This window comes from Muntiacus reevesi, chromosome 1, assembly GCF_963930625.1.
Source record: "Muntiacus reevesi chromosome 1, mMunRee1.1, whole genome shotgun sequence".
In the NCBI taxonomy this organism is placed as follows: Eukaryota; Metazoa; Chordata; class Mammalia; order Artiodactyla; family Cervidae; genus Muntiacus; species Muntiacus reevesi.
The window spans coordinates 250,942,098-250,958,699 of NC_089249.1; the positions used below are offsets into that span (position 1 = coordinate 250,942,098).

The window sequence follows — 16,602 nt, forward strand, 5'->3', positions numbered from 1 at the left end:
TCACTAGCTCTAAATAAACATTAAAACACTTGAAATATTGGCTTGATCAACTGAGGGAATGGAGTTTAAAATTTAATTTTAAATTTTACTTAAGATTGCTACCACCTAGCACAGGTCTAGTCACAGTATGGGATGTGTGTACAGTGTGTGCTGGGGGTGGTTGGAAGGCTGGAATGAGTAAAAAGGATTAAAGAGATAAGCTAGGAATCTGGGTGGAGAAGAAAATGGCAACCCACTCCAGTATTCTTGCCTGAGAGTCCTGTGCGGTCACACAGAGTCGGGCACAACTGAAGTGACTTAGCAGGCATGCATGCATTGGAGAAGGAAGTGGCAACCCACTCCAGTATTCTTGCCTGGAGAATTCCAGGGATGGAGGAGCCTGGTGGGCTGCCGTCTATGGGGTCACACAGAGTAGGACATGACTGAAGCGACTTAGCAGCAGCAGGAATCTGGGAGAGATATGATGTCAGGAAGAATAAAGACAGGAAAATCATAGAAGTGTGAAATGAAATTATTTATTTTGTTTAGGGCCTTGGGAACATGAATGATGAGGGAGAGAAACCTAGATTAAATTCAAATTACAGATAGCCTTTCAGGCCATTCTAAGGAGTTTGGACTATCTGTGAAGAGAATGGATCTCTTTAAGGTTTGTAAAGATTAACATTACTTAAGCAGAACTTTTAGAAATATGCTTGCCAGAAACTTCATCTAATCAGGGTGTGTAAGACAAACTAACAGCTATGTTTTATCTAGTCTTTGGGCCATGGGGTAGCGCTTCCCCGGTGGTGCAGTGGTAAAGAATCCGCCTGCCCATGCAGGAGACACCGCATGCCGTGGAGCAGTGATGCTGTATTCCTATGTTGTTCTTAGCCAGAGGACTGCCTGATGGCAAGGGTTACAGCTTAGTTGTCTTGCCCTCCCTTGACCTCCAAGGACCTAGCTGCTGGAAAAATGTTGAGTGTAATTTCAGAAGAGTTGCAGGCCTAAGCCATGCCTAGGAATGGTGGGCGAGTGATGGATGCAGAATACTTAGGGGTGGCATGCATCGAAGTAGGAAGAAGGCAATGGCATCCCACTCCATTACTCTTATCTGGAAAAGAGGAGGTGGAGGAGGAGCCTGATAGGCTGCAGCCCGTGGGGTCGCTAAGAGTCGGACATGACTGAGCAACTTCACTTTCACTTTTCCCTTTCATGCACTGGAGAAGGAAATGGCAACCCACTCCAGTGTTCTTGCCTGGAGAATCCCAGGGACGAGGGAGCCTGGTGGGCTGCCATCTATGGGGTCGCACAGAGTTCGACACGACTGAAGCGACTTAGCAGCAGCATAGAAGTAAGCAGCATGATTAAATTTGAAAGTTTTTTCTCTTCCACTATGCTCTATTCCACTAGGCACATACACTCAGGGACTGGGATTCTGCCCAAGGGCTGGGAATTCTATTCATACTTCTGGGCACAGAGCAAACCTTGAAAAAAAAAACTTGGTGCCGAACGAAAGGCAATATTTAAAAACCATTTTTTCTATAGTGCTTATTCCAAATACAGAGAAGTAAAATGCATTTTATATGCTTCCAGGTTACCTTTCAGTTTACATCAGTGTACACCCCTACCAAGAGTATATAGCTTTGCTCTTCATCCACATTTTGTGGTACTGGAAATTACCAGTTTATTTTTTCCCAATATTATAGGCTAAAAAGGAAATACTATTATTTTACTTTGCATTTCACTGTTCACTAATGAAGTTGAGAATCTTTCTTTATATTTAGTGTCTATGAATTGTTCATTCATTTTTTCAGCCCAGTTAAAAATGTGGGTCTCTCAATAATTAATGAGAATTACTTACATATCAGTGATATTAGCCTTTGATTTATTCAAATGCAGCATTTTGCTTTTCAAAATTATTTAAAGAAGTACAATACAGTTCTAAACATGATATACGCATAATTTTTTTCTCCTTTATGCTTTCTGTATTTTATGTTGTGCTTTGACAAAGCATCTTCCACACTAGGATTATGGTGTTCTCTTACATTTCTTTCTTGGGTGATATTTATAATCATGCTTAAACCTGAATCTTCAATACATCTCAAATTTACTTTTGTGTGTTAGGTGAGGTATAGATCTAATTTCAGAGAACCCTTTTCCCCAAATGAATTTGCAGTCAGTGAACTCTCCTACCTTCCTGTGGTCAACACCAGCCCTGTGGAACCAGGCCTCAGATTCAAGTGTTTAACAAGGAGTGATAAAGGAAAATTCACTGCATTGTCTCAACACCAGTCTCTCTGAGTTGTAGAAGAGATGAAATAATATTGTTCTCATTTAATTCATTTAATTTAGAATCAGTCTGTGAGGCTTTATAGATCATAGTTTCCATGTTACCTAATTTAGTGCTCTTTGCATAAAAGTGGTTAAAAATATTTATTGACAAAAAAGACACTAGAGAGAGGAAAGTAGAGTATATCAACACTAATTATCCTTTCAAAATTAATCCAGTAGAGTAATATATACTCTATTCAACTATATTTAAGTGGAGTAAGAATCATGGGAGAGGAACCAGGTGAAATCTTAGGTTTTTTTCACCACTTTGACAAAATGTTTAGGAGCTTTAAAGAAAATATATTCGAACTATTCAGCCCAGTGTCTGCACATAGTAGGCCCTCATTACTTGAAAACAGTTTTATTATTTCCGGCGTTCAGGAGGAGCAGATGTCTTATCATGGAATCAAGTTTTGACAAGGAGGTAGTTTCATGTGTAAGAGCCTATACACTCCAAAAAATTGGAATTTTAAAGCTTTCAAATTGTTAATGTGACAGACAACTAAAAAAAATAATTTTTGAAGTCTATTATTCACTGACATTGCTGTCTTCCTAAAACTAGACATAAGAATCTTACAAAAAATAATGGGCATTAATGGGTGTTATTCAAATGATATGTCTTCTTAATCATAGCCTGTGTCTGCTGCTGCTGCTGCTAAGTCGCTTCAGTCGTGTCTGACTCTGTGCGACCCCATAGACGGCAGCCCACCAGGCTCCCCCGTCCCTGGGATTCTCCAGGCAAGAACACTGGCGTGGGTTGCCATTTCCTTCTACCTTCTTAATTAGGAAAAAAACAGGGACTCAAACTAATTTTTTAAGATGCTATGGCTTTAAGTATCATGTTAGAATAAATCAATAGAATAAATTTGAAGTGGCTGAAATAACCACCTTTGACTTGGTGGGCATTTAAATTTTTGGACTTGGGGAAATCACTGATGCGGCACTTTCAGGGGATTTGATTTTATAGGCTTCTCATCCTGAGAGTTTTTAAAAATACAAAAAGTGATGTGGCCTTAGAGATAAGACAGATGTCAGGCTGTCACTGTGAAGCTGCTTGGCTTTTAAATGGCCTGTTCCCAAGTTTGAATCCGTAATCTAGTGATAGAAAAGCTTCGGATTTGTTGGCAAAGATGAAAGATGCTCAGAAGCTATTACCTTAAAATAGGAATTGATAGATAAATAGGCTAGGGAAGTCAAGATTCTGACCTAAAGGGAAGTGGAGAATTGAATTGAGATAATTATCTGTTAACTTGAGGCAAAATTAAAGTTCACCTTTAAAAGAGTCAGATCATTAATGCCAATGTGTAGATTCTCATTTACTTGCAAGATAAGCAGTAAAAAGATGTTACTAAAATTGTCTAGATTTATTTAAAATATAATTTGCATGCAGAGAAGTCTCAAGGACTTGAAAAATTAGGGAGAAAAAGTGCCCCCGAATATGGTTATTTAAAAAGAAACCCTTTCTTTCTTTGTGTTTCTTAGGTAGAATAATAAACTTACATTTGCCTCTGGTATTGTGGTCCAAGAAACATGAAAGAAAAAGACAGACACTAATAGAGATAATCTCCAATTAAATATCTTTATAATAAATAGAGGCAGGCTGTAATTGAAGAATATTCTAGATTAGAACAAAAGCAGAGACCAAACAAATATATGAAATGCTATGACTTTGAATAGCCTAAATCCAAATAAGTCAATGCAGAGAAACATCATCTCAGAGAACTAACACAAATCTATCTATGATCAATAAGAAAATTCCTACCTTTAACGTTTCAAAGAGAATTGCTAAATAACGGCTAATTACTGCTCTCAGAGAAGGAACTGTATGTTCTAATAGGAGTTTAATTCCATAATTAGTATCTGGGTCACTGTCACTGCTTTAACTAGGCCTGACTCAGACAAGTGATAGTCTGTCAGTCCACCGAAAAGCAGTGTTAGGAAGTAATAGGAAATACTTAGTAACTTAGGAAATACCCCAGGGTTAGCAGAGAAGCTTCACTCCCTCGAAGAGTACCCAGCGAAGGGTCTTCTGTCTCAGCAGCTTAGAAGAATGTGGAGTGAAGCTGGAGAGAGGGAAGGAAGGAGTGGGCCAAGTAGCAATAACTCACCCAGCTCAGTCAGTCTTCTCTTTAGAAGCATGAAGCTTCTAAAGTGCCTTATTTTCAAATCAGATTTAAATCATCTAAGTTAGTAGAGAAACACAGACATGAAGTCAAGTAATTAAAATAAAAACTCATGATCTAGATTTCACTGTCCATTTATTTTAGGACAAATTATAAGGAAGGAAGAAGCAACATTTGAAAAGTAGTCTCATGTGTCGCCTCACATTAAGAGAGCAGATGCAGTCTTTGAAAGTGATGTTCTCTTACATCAGTCTGAGCTATGAGTACAATCTGGTATATACAAGTACTTCATAGTTTGTACTGTAAAGTACTATACAGCACACCAGGATGCACCATAAAGAAGCATATAGTAACTGGGGTGTGTCTAGGATATTTTCTAACTTCAAAAATTAAAACTTCAAAAAATTTCGCTTGGAAGTGAAAACAATGCATGTATCATGATCTTAACAAATTACAGAGACTTGGGACTGGGTCACATTACATTGTTCTCATGCATAGCTGTATTGTTATTCTTGGATTGCTTAATTACTCTACTCTCTGGAATATTTACATAAATTCCTTTATAACCAAAAGGTTCCAAAATACAACTTCCTGACTTCTGATTTCTTTCTCTACAGTTAAATATATAAATACATTGTTTATGTAATCATGTACTCACCAATGTTGCTGAGTGCCTGCCTGGAATCCAGTGGGATGCTAAGTGTAGTGAGGGGCAGGGAAGGGCTAGGGTAAGCCCAGTCTGTGGACTCATGGAGATACAAGCTAACAGTGAGACAGATGTTACAAAAACAACCACAGGGATGAACAATAAATTACAGACTGAAGCAGCTGTTATGGAAAACCCCTCGATTCAACAGAAGCGTGAGAAAATGTCTCAGCACAGGAATTTGGTTATAAACTGAGTGAATAGTCATCTATTAGTTTTAAGCACAAGGGTGATTCTCTGGTTTATATGGAGAAAGGCCCTGAGAACAAGAGGAAATTGTAACAAATCTTAGAATCCATTGAAGGAAAGAGAAGTACAGGGTAAAAACAAAGATTCCCCTACCTCTGCACCAAATTAAAAAAAAACTTTACATTGTGTGCATTAAGTAGGCGGGGACGGCAAAATTAAAAATCACCCGAAAGAAGAAAATACGAACAATATGCTCAAAGATATTTCATCTAGTAGTCATGTTACTTCTTAAAGGATCAGAATTCAGTACAGGTTGGGTATTTTTTATAACTTTTTATTTTGTATTGGGGTATAGCCGACTAATAATGTGATAGTTTCAGGTGAACAAGGAAGAGACTCAGTCATATGTATACATGTATCTCTTTTTCCCCAAACTCCCCTCCCATCCAGGCTGCCACATAAGATTGAGCAAAGTTCCAGTGCTATACAGTAGGACCGTATTGGTTATCCATTTTAAATACAGCAGTGAATACAGGCTGGGTTTTGCTTTTTGTTGTTTTTGTTCTTAATGCAGGTGGATTAAAACTTTCAAGTGCACATGAGATTGATAGACAACTTATTTTCAGATGCTTTCTAGTTTTGCTAAGGGTCTTCATGGTCCATCTTTGTTCTGTTCCAGGGGATTATGTGGTCATGACTGTCTATTTTGACCTGAGCAGAAGAATGGGCTACTTCACCATCCAGACCTACATCCCCTGCACACTCATTGTTGTCCTATCCTGGGTATCTTTCTGGATCAATAAGGATGCCGTTCCAGCCAGAACTTCTTTAGGTGAGAGACAGTTCTTGTGTTGTAGTGTCCCAAGGTAAGTACTGAACAACACTCATCTTTATTCCCCCTTCCAAGTTGATTTGCTTTTAATTCAGTTAGTAATTACATAGAAATGCCATTTATTTAAAACTAGCACATTAAAACAGTGTTTAAAGCTTCTTAGTTCTGTTTTGCTAAATTCTCTCCTTGCTTTCAAAGTGTTAGTTGCTCAGACATGTCCAACTCTTTGTGACCCCATGGACTATAACCTGCCAGGCTCCTCTGTTTATGGGTTTCTCCAGGCAAGAATACTGGAGTGGATTGCCATTTCCTTTTCCAGGGGATCTTCGCTACTAGACCTCCAGGTCTAGTAAGCTTTTAGATAAATTAATTGGGGATAAAAATATTAAAAAAAAAAACTTCTTTTTAGGAGATTTTTTGTTTGTTTTGCTCTCTGGGCAGTTGTATACCCATTAGAATTGGTTGTATTTATCCTTTCCCAACACTGTGTTCAGTGGTAGCTTGGAACATGGAAATAGGTAAACACATGGAAATAGATAAACACAAAAAATAAGGGGCACCTTTTTCCTAGGGAATCAGTTGTTACGCATGTACTAGCACACCACTCGCTACTGATTAATTTCAACATGCATAATTATGGTGATGGCATTTGAAGGCATACACATACATAACTGGCTCTTTACAGAAGAGCTGTTGAAAAGATTATTTTGGAGAAAATAAAATTACCTACGAAGGATTATTTGCAATTTGCTCAATCTCTTGTCGGTGATACCTGTCTTGGAGTTTCACATTTTCCTCACATAAGGAAGAGGACTCAAAGATTATTACAAAGCCACAGACTCACAGGAACACTGGAGGCTAGGTCCATGAATAGAATTCTCAGGCTACATATTTCCTAAAGACTTAACTAAAACTATTGAAAAATGAATTATGAGGCTGCTATCCTATTTCATCATCTGTGTGACAACTAGGACCATGTTTTCTGTCTACTCTTTGGCTAGAGGCAGTATAATGATTTTGAAGTCCAACAAATGGATTTCAACCCTCATACACGGTATGGCCTTAGATACATCCTTTAGTCTTTACAAACCACATTTTACTCACATGTGAAGTATCATTTCCTGTATCTAACTGTTGGGGTTTGTATTAGGTTAAATAAGGTACTCCATGCAAAGAGCACAAAACGTAGTAGGGCCTCAGAAATACTAGCAATTATAGTCATTTTCTGACAAAGTGATCTGCACCAGGTTATTAAAACTGAGAGCAGCAATGATTACTGGGAAAAAAAGACATCATTTGCATATTTGTTCTTCTCCAAACCAAATTTAGTCTCCCATCTGTTTCAAAATAAGGTTATTTTGATTTTTTCTGTTACAGGCAGTACTTTATGTTACAGGCTGTATTTAACAATTATAATATCTTGTCTAATGCTACATGCTAAGACAAACCCAAAATATGTTGCTACTCTTTAGGACGACTACTTGTCATTGTGAGTAGAATGCACCACATTACTTGCTTTCTGTGTCTGTCACGTCAGGGTATCAGTCAATGCCTTTTTCACTCCCAGGACAGGGCCTGATCCACGGCAGGCACCTCTGTGATTACTCAAGTAACGTATGCATTTATGAGTGGATGGAACAAGCACTCTGATGCATTCCAATCTACCTATTCCAAAAATATCTTAAGGGAAAGATTTCAAATCAATCTCTTCTCTTGAAGTCTAGGTTCCTGCTGGTTAAAAACTCTCTTAAGGCTTTAGTACTAGCTCATTTCCAACCACTTGTTCAATGAGTGCTCACCTGCAAGAGACCATAGCGGGAGAAGAAAGGAAGGTGAGTAGGCTGAGGAAGGAGGGACAGAGCCAAGAGCAGGTAGGTGCCCCTCTTACTCATAGCCAGTCATCCTCACTGTGGTCCTCATGCTCTTCCTACTCTTTAGATATGCATGTAGAAGTTGTAATGGAAACAAAGCTTATTATCACATTTTTAGAGCTAAGGAAGCAGTGGCACTCCCAAGGCCACTGCCAGCAGACAGCAGATGTGTGCCTTGGCTGATGAGACCTAGATTGGCTCTGGGTGTGAGGCCCTGTTGAAGGGCCACTTGTGGGAGAAGGTGGGGCGGTGAGCTGAGCCAGTTTCTCCACTTTAGCTTTGCAGTCTCAGGTCTCTAGATCACTGCTTCTTAAGTTCAGCTGTGTATTTAAATCAATAGAGGGCCTTCAAAAGTACAACTGCCTTTGTCCAACCCCAGGATATGCTTAATTTAATTTCTTGAGAGCACATGGTAGGGTGGGGGTGGGGTGGAATTTAGGATAAAAAAAATTTAGGATAAAAAACAATTCCTCAGGTCATTCTAAGGTGTGATCAGATTTGGGCTTAGGTTTAGGAACACTGACCTAGATCATTGAGTCCAATTACCTTTTCCAATGTTTATAATAAAGAGTTGAACCAGCTGACCATCAATGCCTGTGAACTTAAAGTTTATTGCCATAAAACAGAGAGCCACTGTGTTTGATGAGTGAGATAAATATATCCAAGTGGCTAAGAGAGTGACTGCTTTCTAAGTGCAGATCACAGCATTCGAGGTCATTCTGTAGGTTATGACACTTGAGTATAGTTTAGTACACAGGTGGTAGCTGGTGAGGTTTAATCATGGTATAAGGATGATGGATTAAACAAGGAAAATACCTCTTGGCATTTTTCACCCAAGTTATGAGGGTGAAGCAACATGCCTAAAGAGCTTACTTCATGTCAAGACTGAAGGAACTGAAAAAAGCTTATGGATATTTTTCATCTATCTCAAGTAAAAGAAGTCTAGTTTCTTTGCTTAGCAAAACTGGACTTAAAAACCACATCGAACAAAACACATTAAGCTCTCTTGTTGTTGGTGAATCAGTTAGAATTACTACTTGTCTGTTCCTCACTGTTCTCTGTGGCTCCAAGCAGACCTGGAAATATCTTGATGGAACTTTTCAAGATTCTTCTTTTACATGCCTGTGATGAACTTCCATGTAGCCTAATAATATCAGACATGCCAAATTTTCTTAAGTGAACTTATCCATGATATCTGCTATGAATACTGACATTTTCACTTCTCATAGGTCATTTCTGGTTTGAGGCCTGAGTGAAGACCAAAAGTGCCAATTAATTTTTGAAATTATCCCACAAAAATATCAGCTGTGATTAGGTATAATTAAGAACTTCTATATGAATTAATACATAGAAAACCTAAGTGAAGCTTTTTTTACTTTGAGAAGCAGATCTTTCTTCTCTAAAGTAAATGATAATAACACCTTATATTTATTGAGACTTTACTAGGAATTGTCACTCTATATTCATGATTAAATTTAATCTTCATGAGCACCTTATGCAGTCACTACCATCCCCAGTTTGTACTTGAGAAGCTAGACCACTCTTATGTTTCCATCATGACAACATGGAAGATTCACAGATCCACATCATATCCCAAATTAGGGATTTGGGATAGCTAAATCCCTAATAGCTCCTTAGAATGTGGTACTTCATCCTGCACATTATGGACCTATTTATAGAGAGGAAATGCAACAATGTGGTTTAGAATATTGCATTTAAAGTCAGACTTGCTGGGCTTGTAGGTTCTCTCTCTTACTGGTTTACTCTTTATGTGCTCAGTTTTGTTTTTGTTTTTCACTTGCAAAAAGAAGGATAACAGTGCTTATTACCTAATTTTGAGGGTTTTCTGGAATTATTATACATATGCTTGACATAGTAGCTGGTCAAACGAAGAGATTCTTAAATGTCAGCTACTGTTATGTACAACTAAAATGATCCTCCCAAATCATCAATATGGATTCCTATTTTCATATGTAGGTTGAGTCTCTTTGATCTTTCATGTATACACTATTCTTAAATTGTTTTATATTTATTCAACAGATATTGCTCTATATTCACTATGGGGTTACAATGGACATCAAGATCCATGTTTTGTCTGTTGTCACAAAGTATGTAGACTAGACAGAGAGATGAATTACTCCATAATCACTAATGATGGAACACAAGAGAGGCCTCAGTCTTTATGACTACAGTTTCCTTGTGGAGGGCCTCTATTAAAGGCTACTTCTTTCTGTGAAGTTCTTTTAACCAACAATGATCCTTCCCTTCTCTAGAATTTCATGAAAGAAAGTGAAAGTGAAGTTGCTCAGTCGGGTCTGACTCTCTGCGACCCCATGAACTGTAGCCTACCAGGCTCCTCCGTCCATGGGATTTTCCAATCAAGGATACTGGAATGGGTTGCCATTTCCTTCTCCAGGAGATCTTCCCAACCCAGGGATTGAACCTGGGTCTCCCGCATTGTAGGCAGATGCCTTACAGTCTGAGCCACCAGGGACACACAATGTATCAGAGAAACCTGATACTAAGCTAAGTGTTTGTAGAAATGTACCTAAACTCTTCAAAATGGCTCTGAAAAAAACCAGAGCAATTAGGAAGAGAAAAGTCAACATGCTTCTTTGCTTAACCTTTCTTCAAGAGTGGCTGGCTCCCCCTAACCATCTTTGGAGCATTCTGTACCCATGTTGTAAAGAGAAAAGAAAATCCTATTTCTCTTTTCCTGTATGGTGATACTGTTCTTAATCTCTGTAGCTTCCTTCCCCTGCTCCTCAAGAGTCTTGTGTCTGATTCCTTCTGAGTTTCCTAGCACTGCTGTTTGAGGCAGAGACATTGACTCTCTCCTAGAAGTATCTTGGCCCAGGTAATAGAATGAACACACAGCATTAGATGACAGAAACTTCCCCTCTCCCCTGCCTCCAACAAAAATGTTAAGTCACAAGGCTATAGACGGTAAAGACTTGGGAAGACCATTTTTGGAGTACAGAAAAGTTGCATCCAGTCATGATAAGAAATGTTGAATTAAAATCATAGCATGATAAGAAATGGATGGGTCTTCAAAAAGATAGTCAAACAGATGCAGGAACTGAAACCTAGAATACTGAAGTGAATTGAGTTATTATAACTGGAGCTAGAACCTATTCAGATACTGAATCCATGTTGCCTTTGTTATAAATAACACAGCTGTGAATACATATAGGTTGTCTTAACTTTGTTGTTAAATAATTATTGGGGAGAAGTATTTTTCTTGGGCACTGTTGTACAGTGGGAAAAAGGAGTGTTTTGAAATCAGATATTTAACTTCTGTGCTCACATCTTTCTACTACTTTACTGTCTGACACAGAGCTTGTCTTTTGGCTTCCTTTTCCTCAACTATAAAATCAAAATGAAAATATCTGCTGTAAAGATTCAAAGAGAATGCACATGAAATACTTATCATAGTGCCTGGAACAAGGACATTTTCAGTAAATATTAGTTATATCATTTCTGAGATGCCTATTTTCATCATATAGTAGTCTCTAAAGAATTTATACATCAAAACATGTCAGTCACACATGAAGTACCTCCTCTATTTAATACCTTTAGAGGGCTTCTCCTTACACTTTGAATAAAATGCAAACTCCTGGGCAGGCTCTGCATAACTTAACTAGGTAAGTTCTATTTACCTAGCATCACTGTGACTTGGCCGCCCATCCCAGGTATTCTAAAAATTCAAAAGCAGATCAGATTTCCCTTCTTCAGAACCTCTCTTTAATTAATTCAGTCAGTTCAGCCAAGTCGTTCAGTTGTGTCCAACTGTTTGCTACTTTATTGTTAACAGCCAGAAGGTTGGTTTCTTCTCATTTTTTAAGCTTCACCTTAAATATCACCTCCTCGAACAGGCCTTCCACCTAAGTTCTCACTGCCCCTGTCCTTCTGCACGGGGCATACCATAATCTGTCATTCTACTTCTCTGCTTCCTTGATTCATGGTGGGGTGTCTCTCACTGAAATACATATGGGCATACATAAGGGACATATGGGCAGAGACCTTGTCTGTTTTATTTCTCAGCACAAAGTCGGCACATTCTTAGCACAGTTCTCAGCACAGACGGTAGATGACACATGGTAGGCAGGAGGTCCATATCTGTGAACAGTGTGAGTGAATTCCAGTCAAGTCTCCTTTCCCAGAGCTGAGGCCACCCCTCGGCAGTCACAAAACACATGTAGTCTCACCAGTGAGACGGTGATCCAGTGTTCTGGTGTGGTCACAGGACCTGTTTTATCCTGCCTTCCCCCAGGAATCACCACCGTCCTGACAATGACTACCCTCAGCACCATCGCCAGGAAGTCTCTCCCCAAGGTCTCCTACGTCACAGCGATGGATCTCTTTGTGTCTGTTTGCTTCATCTTTGTCTTCTCCGCTTTGGTGGAGTATGGCACTCTGCATTATTTTGTCAGCAACCGGAAACCAAGCAAGGACAAAGACAAAAAGAAGAAAAACCCTGTATGTATCATTTCTCATTGGGCCCTGTGACATTTTTATGCAGAAAGATCATCTGGTTTTGTTTTGGTTTGGCCTTGCTCGGTCTATCTGTGGGTTATCCACACTCTGGGCCCCAAGGTGAAGATAGCACGTGTGAGTTTGGCCAGGCTACCAGGATTCATGAGTAATTCGGGAGAGACCGAATTCACTGAGGCAGACTGTAGCTCTCTTCATTTCACTGGGAGAATAACCATGACAGGAAACTGCATTCATCTTTTAGTAGCTGTTAGTTTAGGTTTCACTGACTTTCAGCTGTCTGATTCTTAACTATAATATTTTAAAATTATTGATGTTTTAAGTCCTTCATCCAGTGCTTTCCAATAGGAAGCCATAGGTTCTTAAAGTTTCAGAGATCACCATACTTTTGCAAATCATTTAGAGCATGTGTGTGTGTGCATTGCCAGAAGACTTCTGTTGGTTTTATACTCAAAATATATATTTTTAGCCTCCCTGTGTTACCATGTTCTCATATATAAATGAGTATTATTTTATATATAACTTATGAGGCTGCTGTGAGAAATAAATGTGGTAATGGATGTAAAAGACATTAAATAGTACCTGGCATTTATAATTGATGATGATGGCTGATGTTGATGATTTATATAGTTACCAACCTGGATTGAGTTCAGTGATTTGGAAACAGGTAAGATGATTTCACCTTGCCACCAAACTTTAAACAGAGTTGAAGAAGCACATTTATAAAAGCCTAAAGTAACTTTTCTATTATGGATGCTGAAAAGAGCATGTAGCTACCTATTTGCCCACTTAAATCCAGTGTTTGGTTCACAGGAGGCCCGATGAAAGTTAAGGTCCATTTCTTTCCAAAAATGGGGCAAAGGAACTCACCCACCCTCCTGTATTTACAGCCTTTCCTGGTCTTCTGCTCTAAAGGCTGAGGGCCATGCCAGTGGCTAGCTTTCTGACCCATGGGCTTTGGGGAGCTGAATTATAACCACTGATTCTAGCCTGAATCCTCATGCATCTTCAGAAACCCAGGTGAAATTTGACAAATGGCACATGTCATTTGACTGTAAAACATTATAACAGGTAAAGAAAGATGCATCATTATTCTCAATGATTAATGCAAAATAAATGCTTATCTTCAATTTCCCAAATAGTCACTACACTTTATGCAGCCCCTTCTTTTTCTGTATGGCCTCTCTTTCCCTTTGCATCTTTTCTATCCTTAGTTTATTTTCCTTGTTGTGTTGTTTTTTGTTCCCTCCCCTTTCTTCACTTGCCATTTCATTTTCCCCCCAAAAGATGATTCTATCGCCATGCAGCATTATTACCTGCCAGTAGTAACAAGGGAGTAAGGACTGACAGTGGACAAAAGCCCTTTGGCCCTTTCTATTGCAGAGTGGATTTTGTTGCAGATAAAAACACTTGGATTCCTTAGACCAGGGTCCTGGTCCTGAGGATGGCAGAAAGAAAACTTGACAGAGGAGAAAGGGAATTGAAGAAACTGCAAAGATCAAATTACCCAAGAACTCTATGCACATTTCCCTTTTAAGCCAATGAGATGATTTATCAGAACTAGCTAGAGCCTAAGTTGTGACTGAGAAGCTAAAATTTCACTTTCCCATTGAATATGTTCTTGGGTTCATTATGTCAGGACTCTCCTAGTTAAGGCCTCCTTAATGATAATCAGAAAATAAACCCAGCGTTTCTATACAGGGAAAACAGGCAACAAAGCTTCCTTACAAGTGGGCAGTACTGAATTTTGCAGTTAGATCATTGTAGATTAATTTATCAAAGATTTCACTAGGAATCTCCAAAATTTCATTTTCCAGCTTTAGGCATATACTTTATCCCAAGTTCAAAACTGTCCTTCTGTGTTTATAATTTCAGTTCATTTCACTTGCTATGTTTTCAAAATATATTTTTAATTTATCTTATTTTGTCTCTTTTTTTTTTCTTTTTTTCCTTCTTTTAATTTAAAAAAAAATGCGATTCTCTTTTCTGTCTACAAACCCAAAGCTTCTTCGGATGTTTTCCTTCAAGGTATAATGTTTTTGGAATGGAAATTCACTGCATGCAACTGCTGGATTTAACTATTAATGCTTACATGGTGTTTTATTTATTTTTTATGAATAGACATTTAAGCATTCTACTAGAGATAACACATTTAAGATGGAAAAAGTTCTTTAGAATGTTAGAGTTGATTCAGCAACCCTACATTAATTCAGAGGTTTTGACCTAACATGAGATTAAAAATCTCTAACCTCTATGAGGTGTCATTACTGAAGTGGGCCTCATTAAATATCAAAGTCAAGACTTACCCACCTTTGCAGATAAAAATGGAATCCAGTTTCACTGGTTGTACCTACCAAGTTCCATTTATTTCCTAAAATTTAACTCCGTAAGTCCTAATTCAAAAAAGGATTGTTTTTCAATAACTACATATAATAATTTCCATTGGCCTGAACTCCACCTGTTGGTTCTATAAAAATGATGCTGTCTTTGAAATGTTTTAACTTAAAACACCCATCCCTTCCTTCCAGGGTTATCCAGGGGCCTTTTGACTCTATTATACAATATTCAATGAGATTTCTATTCTCAGCTGAACTTTCTGATAGCTGATTCAAAGACAATAGGGTTTGTATTTATATCATTCCTAAAACTAACTTACCAAATTAACATTAAATAAATTGAGTTTTCTAGCAATTTTATAACTGGTGCAGCAGGAAAGATTATCATTTAATTAATTGGTACTAGTTTCTTCTCAAATCCTCAAGAGAGTTTGACAGCTAGTAACATTTAAAAATTTTCCCTCACATGTAGTTTAATATTGCTGACATTCTGAAGCTTCTAAAGGATGATGTTAGACAAAGTACTATATTACTTTAAAGTATAAGCCCTATCATTGTGGTATAAACTCAGGAAGCTTCTATATTTATATATAGCTTAACATTTTCTGTTAAAAGCATTTAACACATTTGCTCAGTGTAGTGGGGTTTACTATTTGCCTATATAGATAAGCATGTACACAAAATTTGATTTCACAATTGACTCATTTTTATTTCTCTGTCCTACTCACATGCAACACCATTAAATGCCTTCATGTAACCAACCTCACATCTAATATTTACTAGAATAAGATTCCATGTAGTTGTTTGATTTAAATCTTCAAACTTTGAGTTCTTTTGGTGTTCAATCTTCTTGCTATAGCTTATTAGCTTGGTGGTATTATTTTCAGCTGCACTGCTTAAGCTCAAAATTTGAAATCTGCAACTGCTATCCTTCTAAGTTCAATTTCACCATTGTAGATCATGATGTCATAGCAATTCCCTGAGTACTCATTTTCAGATTCATCATTCGCACACTGGGGACATTGTGGAGACACGGTCTGGGATTTATCAGGTAAAACTAACTCTGATCCCTCTCCTTCCCTACTCCATCTTAGGCCCCTACCATTGACATCCGCCCACGGTCAGCAACCATTCAAATGAACAATGCCACACACCTTCAAGAGAGAGATGAAGAATACGGGTATGAGTGTCTGGATGGCAAGGACTGTGCCAGTTTTTTCTGCTGTTTTGAAGATTGCCGAACGGGAGCTTGGAGACACGGGAGGATACATATCCGTATTGCCAAGATGGACTCCTATGCGCGGATCTTCTTCCCCACTGCTTTCTGCTTGTTCAATCTGGTTTATTGGGTCTCCTACCTTTACCTGTGAAGAGGCATGGGTGTTACTGATGTGGGTCTTACTCACTAAATCTCATGAAGAGAAGATGTCCTTTCTAAGTCTACTTACATGATCCCCTGTGTAGTTCACCGTACTTTGAATTTGTTTCTGTGTTCCAACCTGGTGAATTGTATTCATGTCATACTGTTTGCACCCAACTCTCCTATGGCAAGTGTAATTTGAAGTATAATGTTTGCCGTGTCTCAAAACCTGCAAGGCAAAGTGAAATTAGAGCAAGAAGATTGAAACAAAACAAGTTTTTCTTTCAGCTACAACAATTGCAATCATGAAAGTCACTATTATTTACAATGGTGGTATTCTTCCTGAATTCAAAATACAACTAGATGCAAAAGACCCAAAAG

At 38.3% G+C, this 16,602-nt stretch overlaps 1 protein-coding gene across 7 annotated transcripts in view; it reads left to right on the top strand.

Moving 5' to 3' along the window:
- GABRG2 (gamma-aminobutyric acid type A receptor subunit gamma2) overlaps positions 1 to 16,231 on the top strand; it is a 116,953-nt gene extending 100,722 nt beyond the window's left edge. For 4 of the 7 annotated variants that reach the window (XM_065936491.1, XM_065936504.1, XM_065936507.1 and 1 more), the window contains 4 exons: positions 6,008 to 6,160; positions 12,305 to 12,510; positions 14,530 to 14,553; positions 15,956 to 16,231. In XM_065936491.1, the coding sequence (XP_065792563.1) occupies positions 6,008 to 6,160; positions 12,305 to 12,510; positions 14,530 to 14,553; positions 15,956 to 16,231 (659 nt within the window). Of the gene's footprint in view, positions 1 to 6,007; positions 6,161 to 12,304; positions 12,515 to 12,772; positions 12,785 to 13,387; positions 13,406 to 14,529; positions 14,554 to 15,955 lie in introns of all 7 variants that reach the window. The other 3 variants (XM_065936497.1, XM_065936521.1, XM_065936528.1) reach the window with 2 other exon arrangements.
- Positions 16,232 to 16,602: the final 371 nt, after the last annotated feature.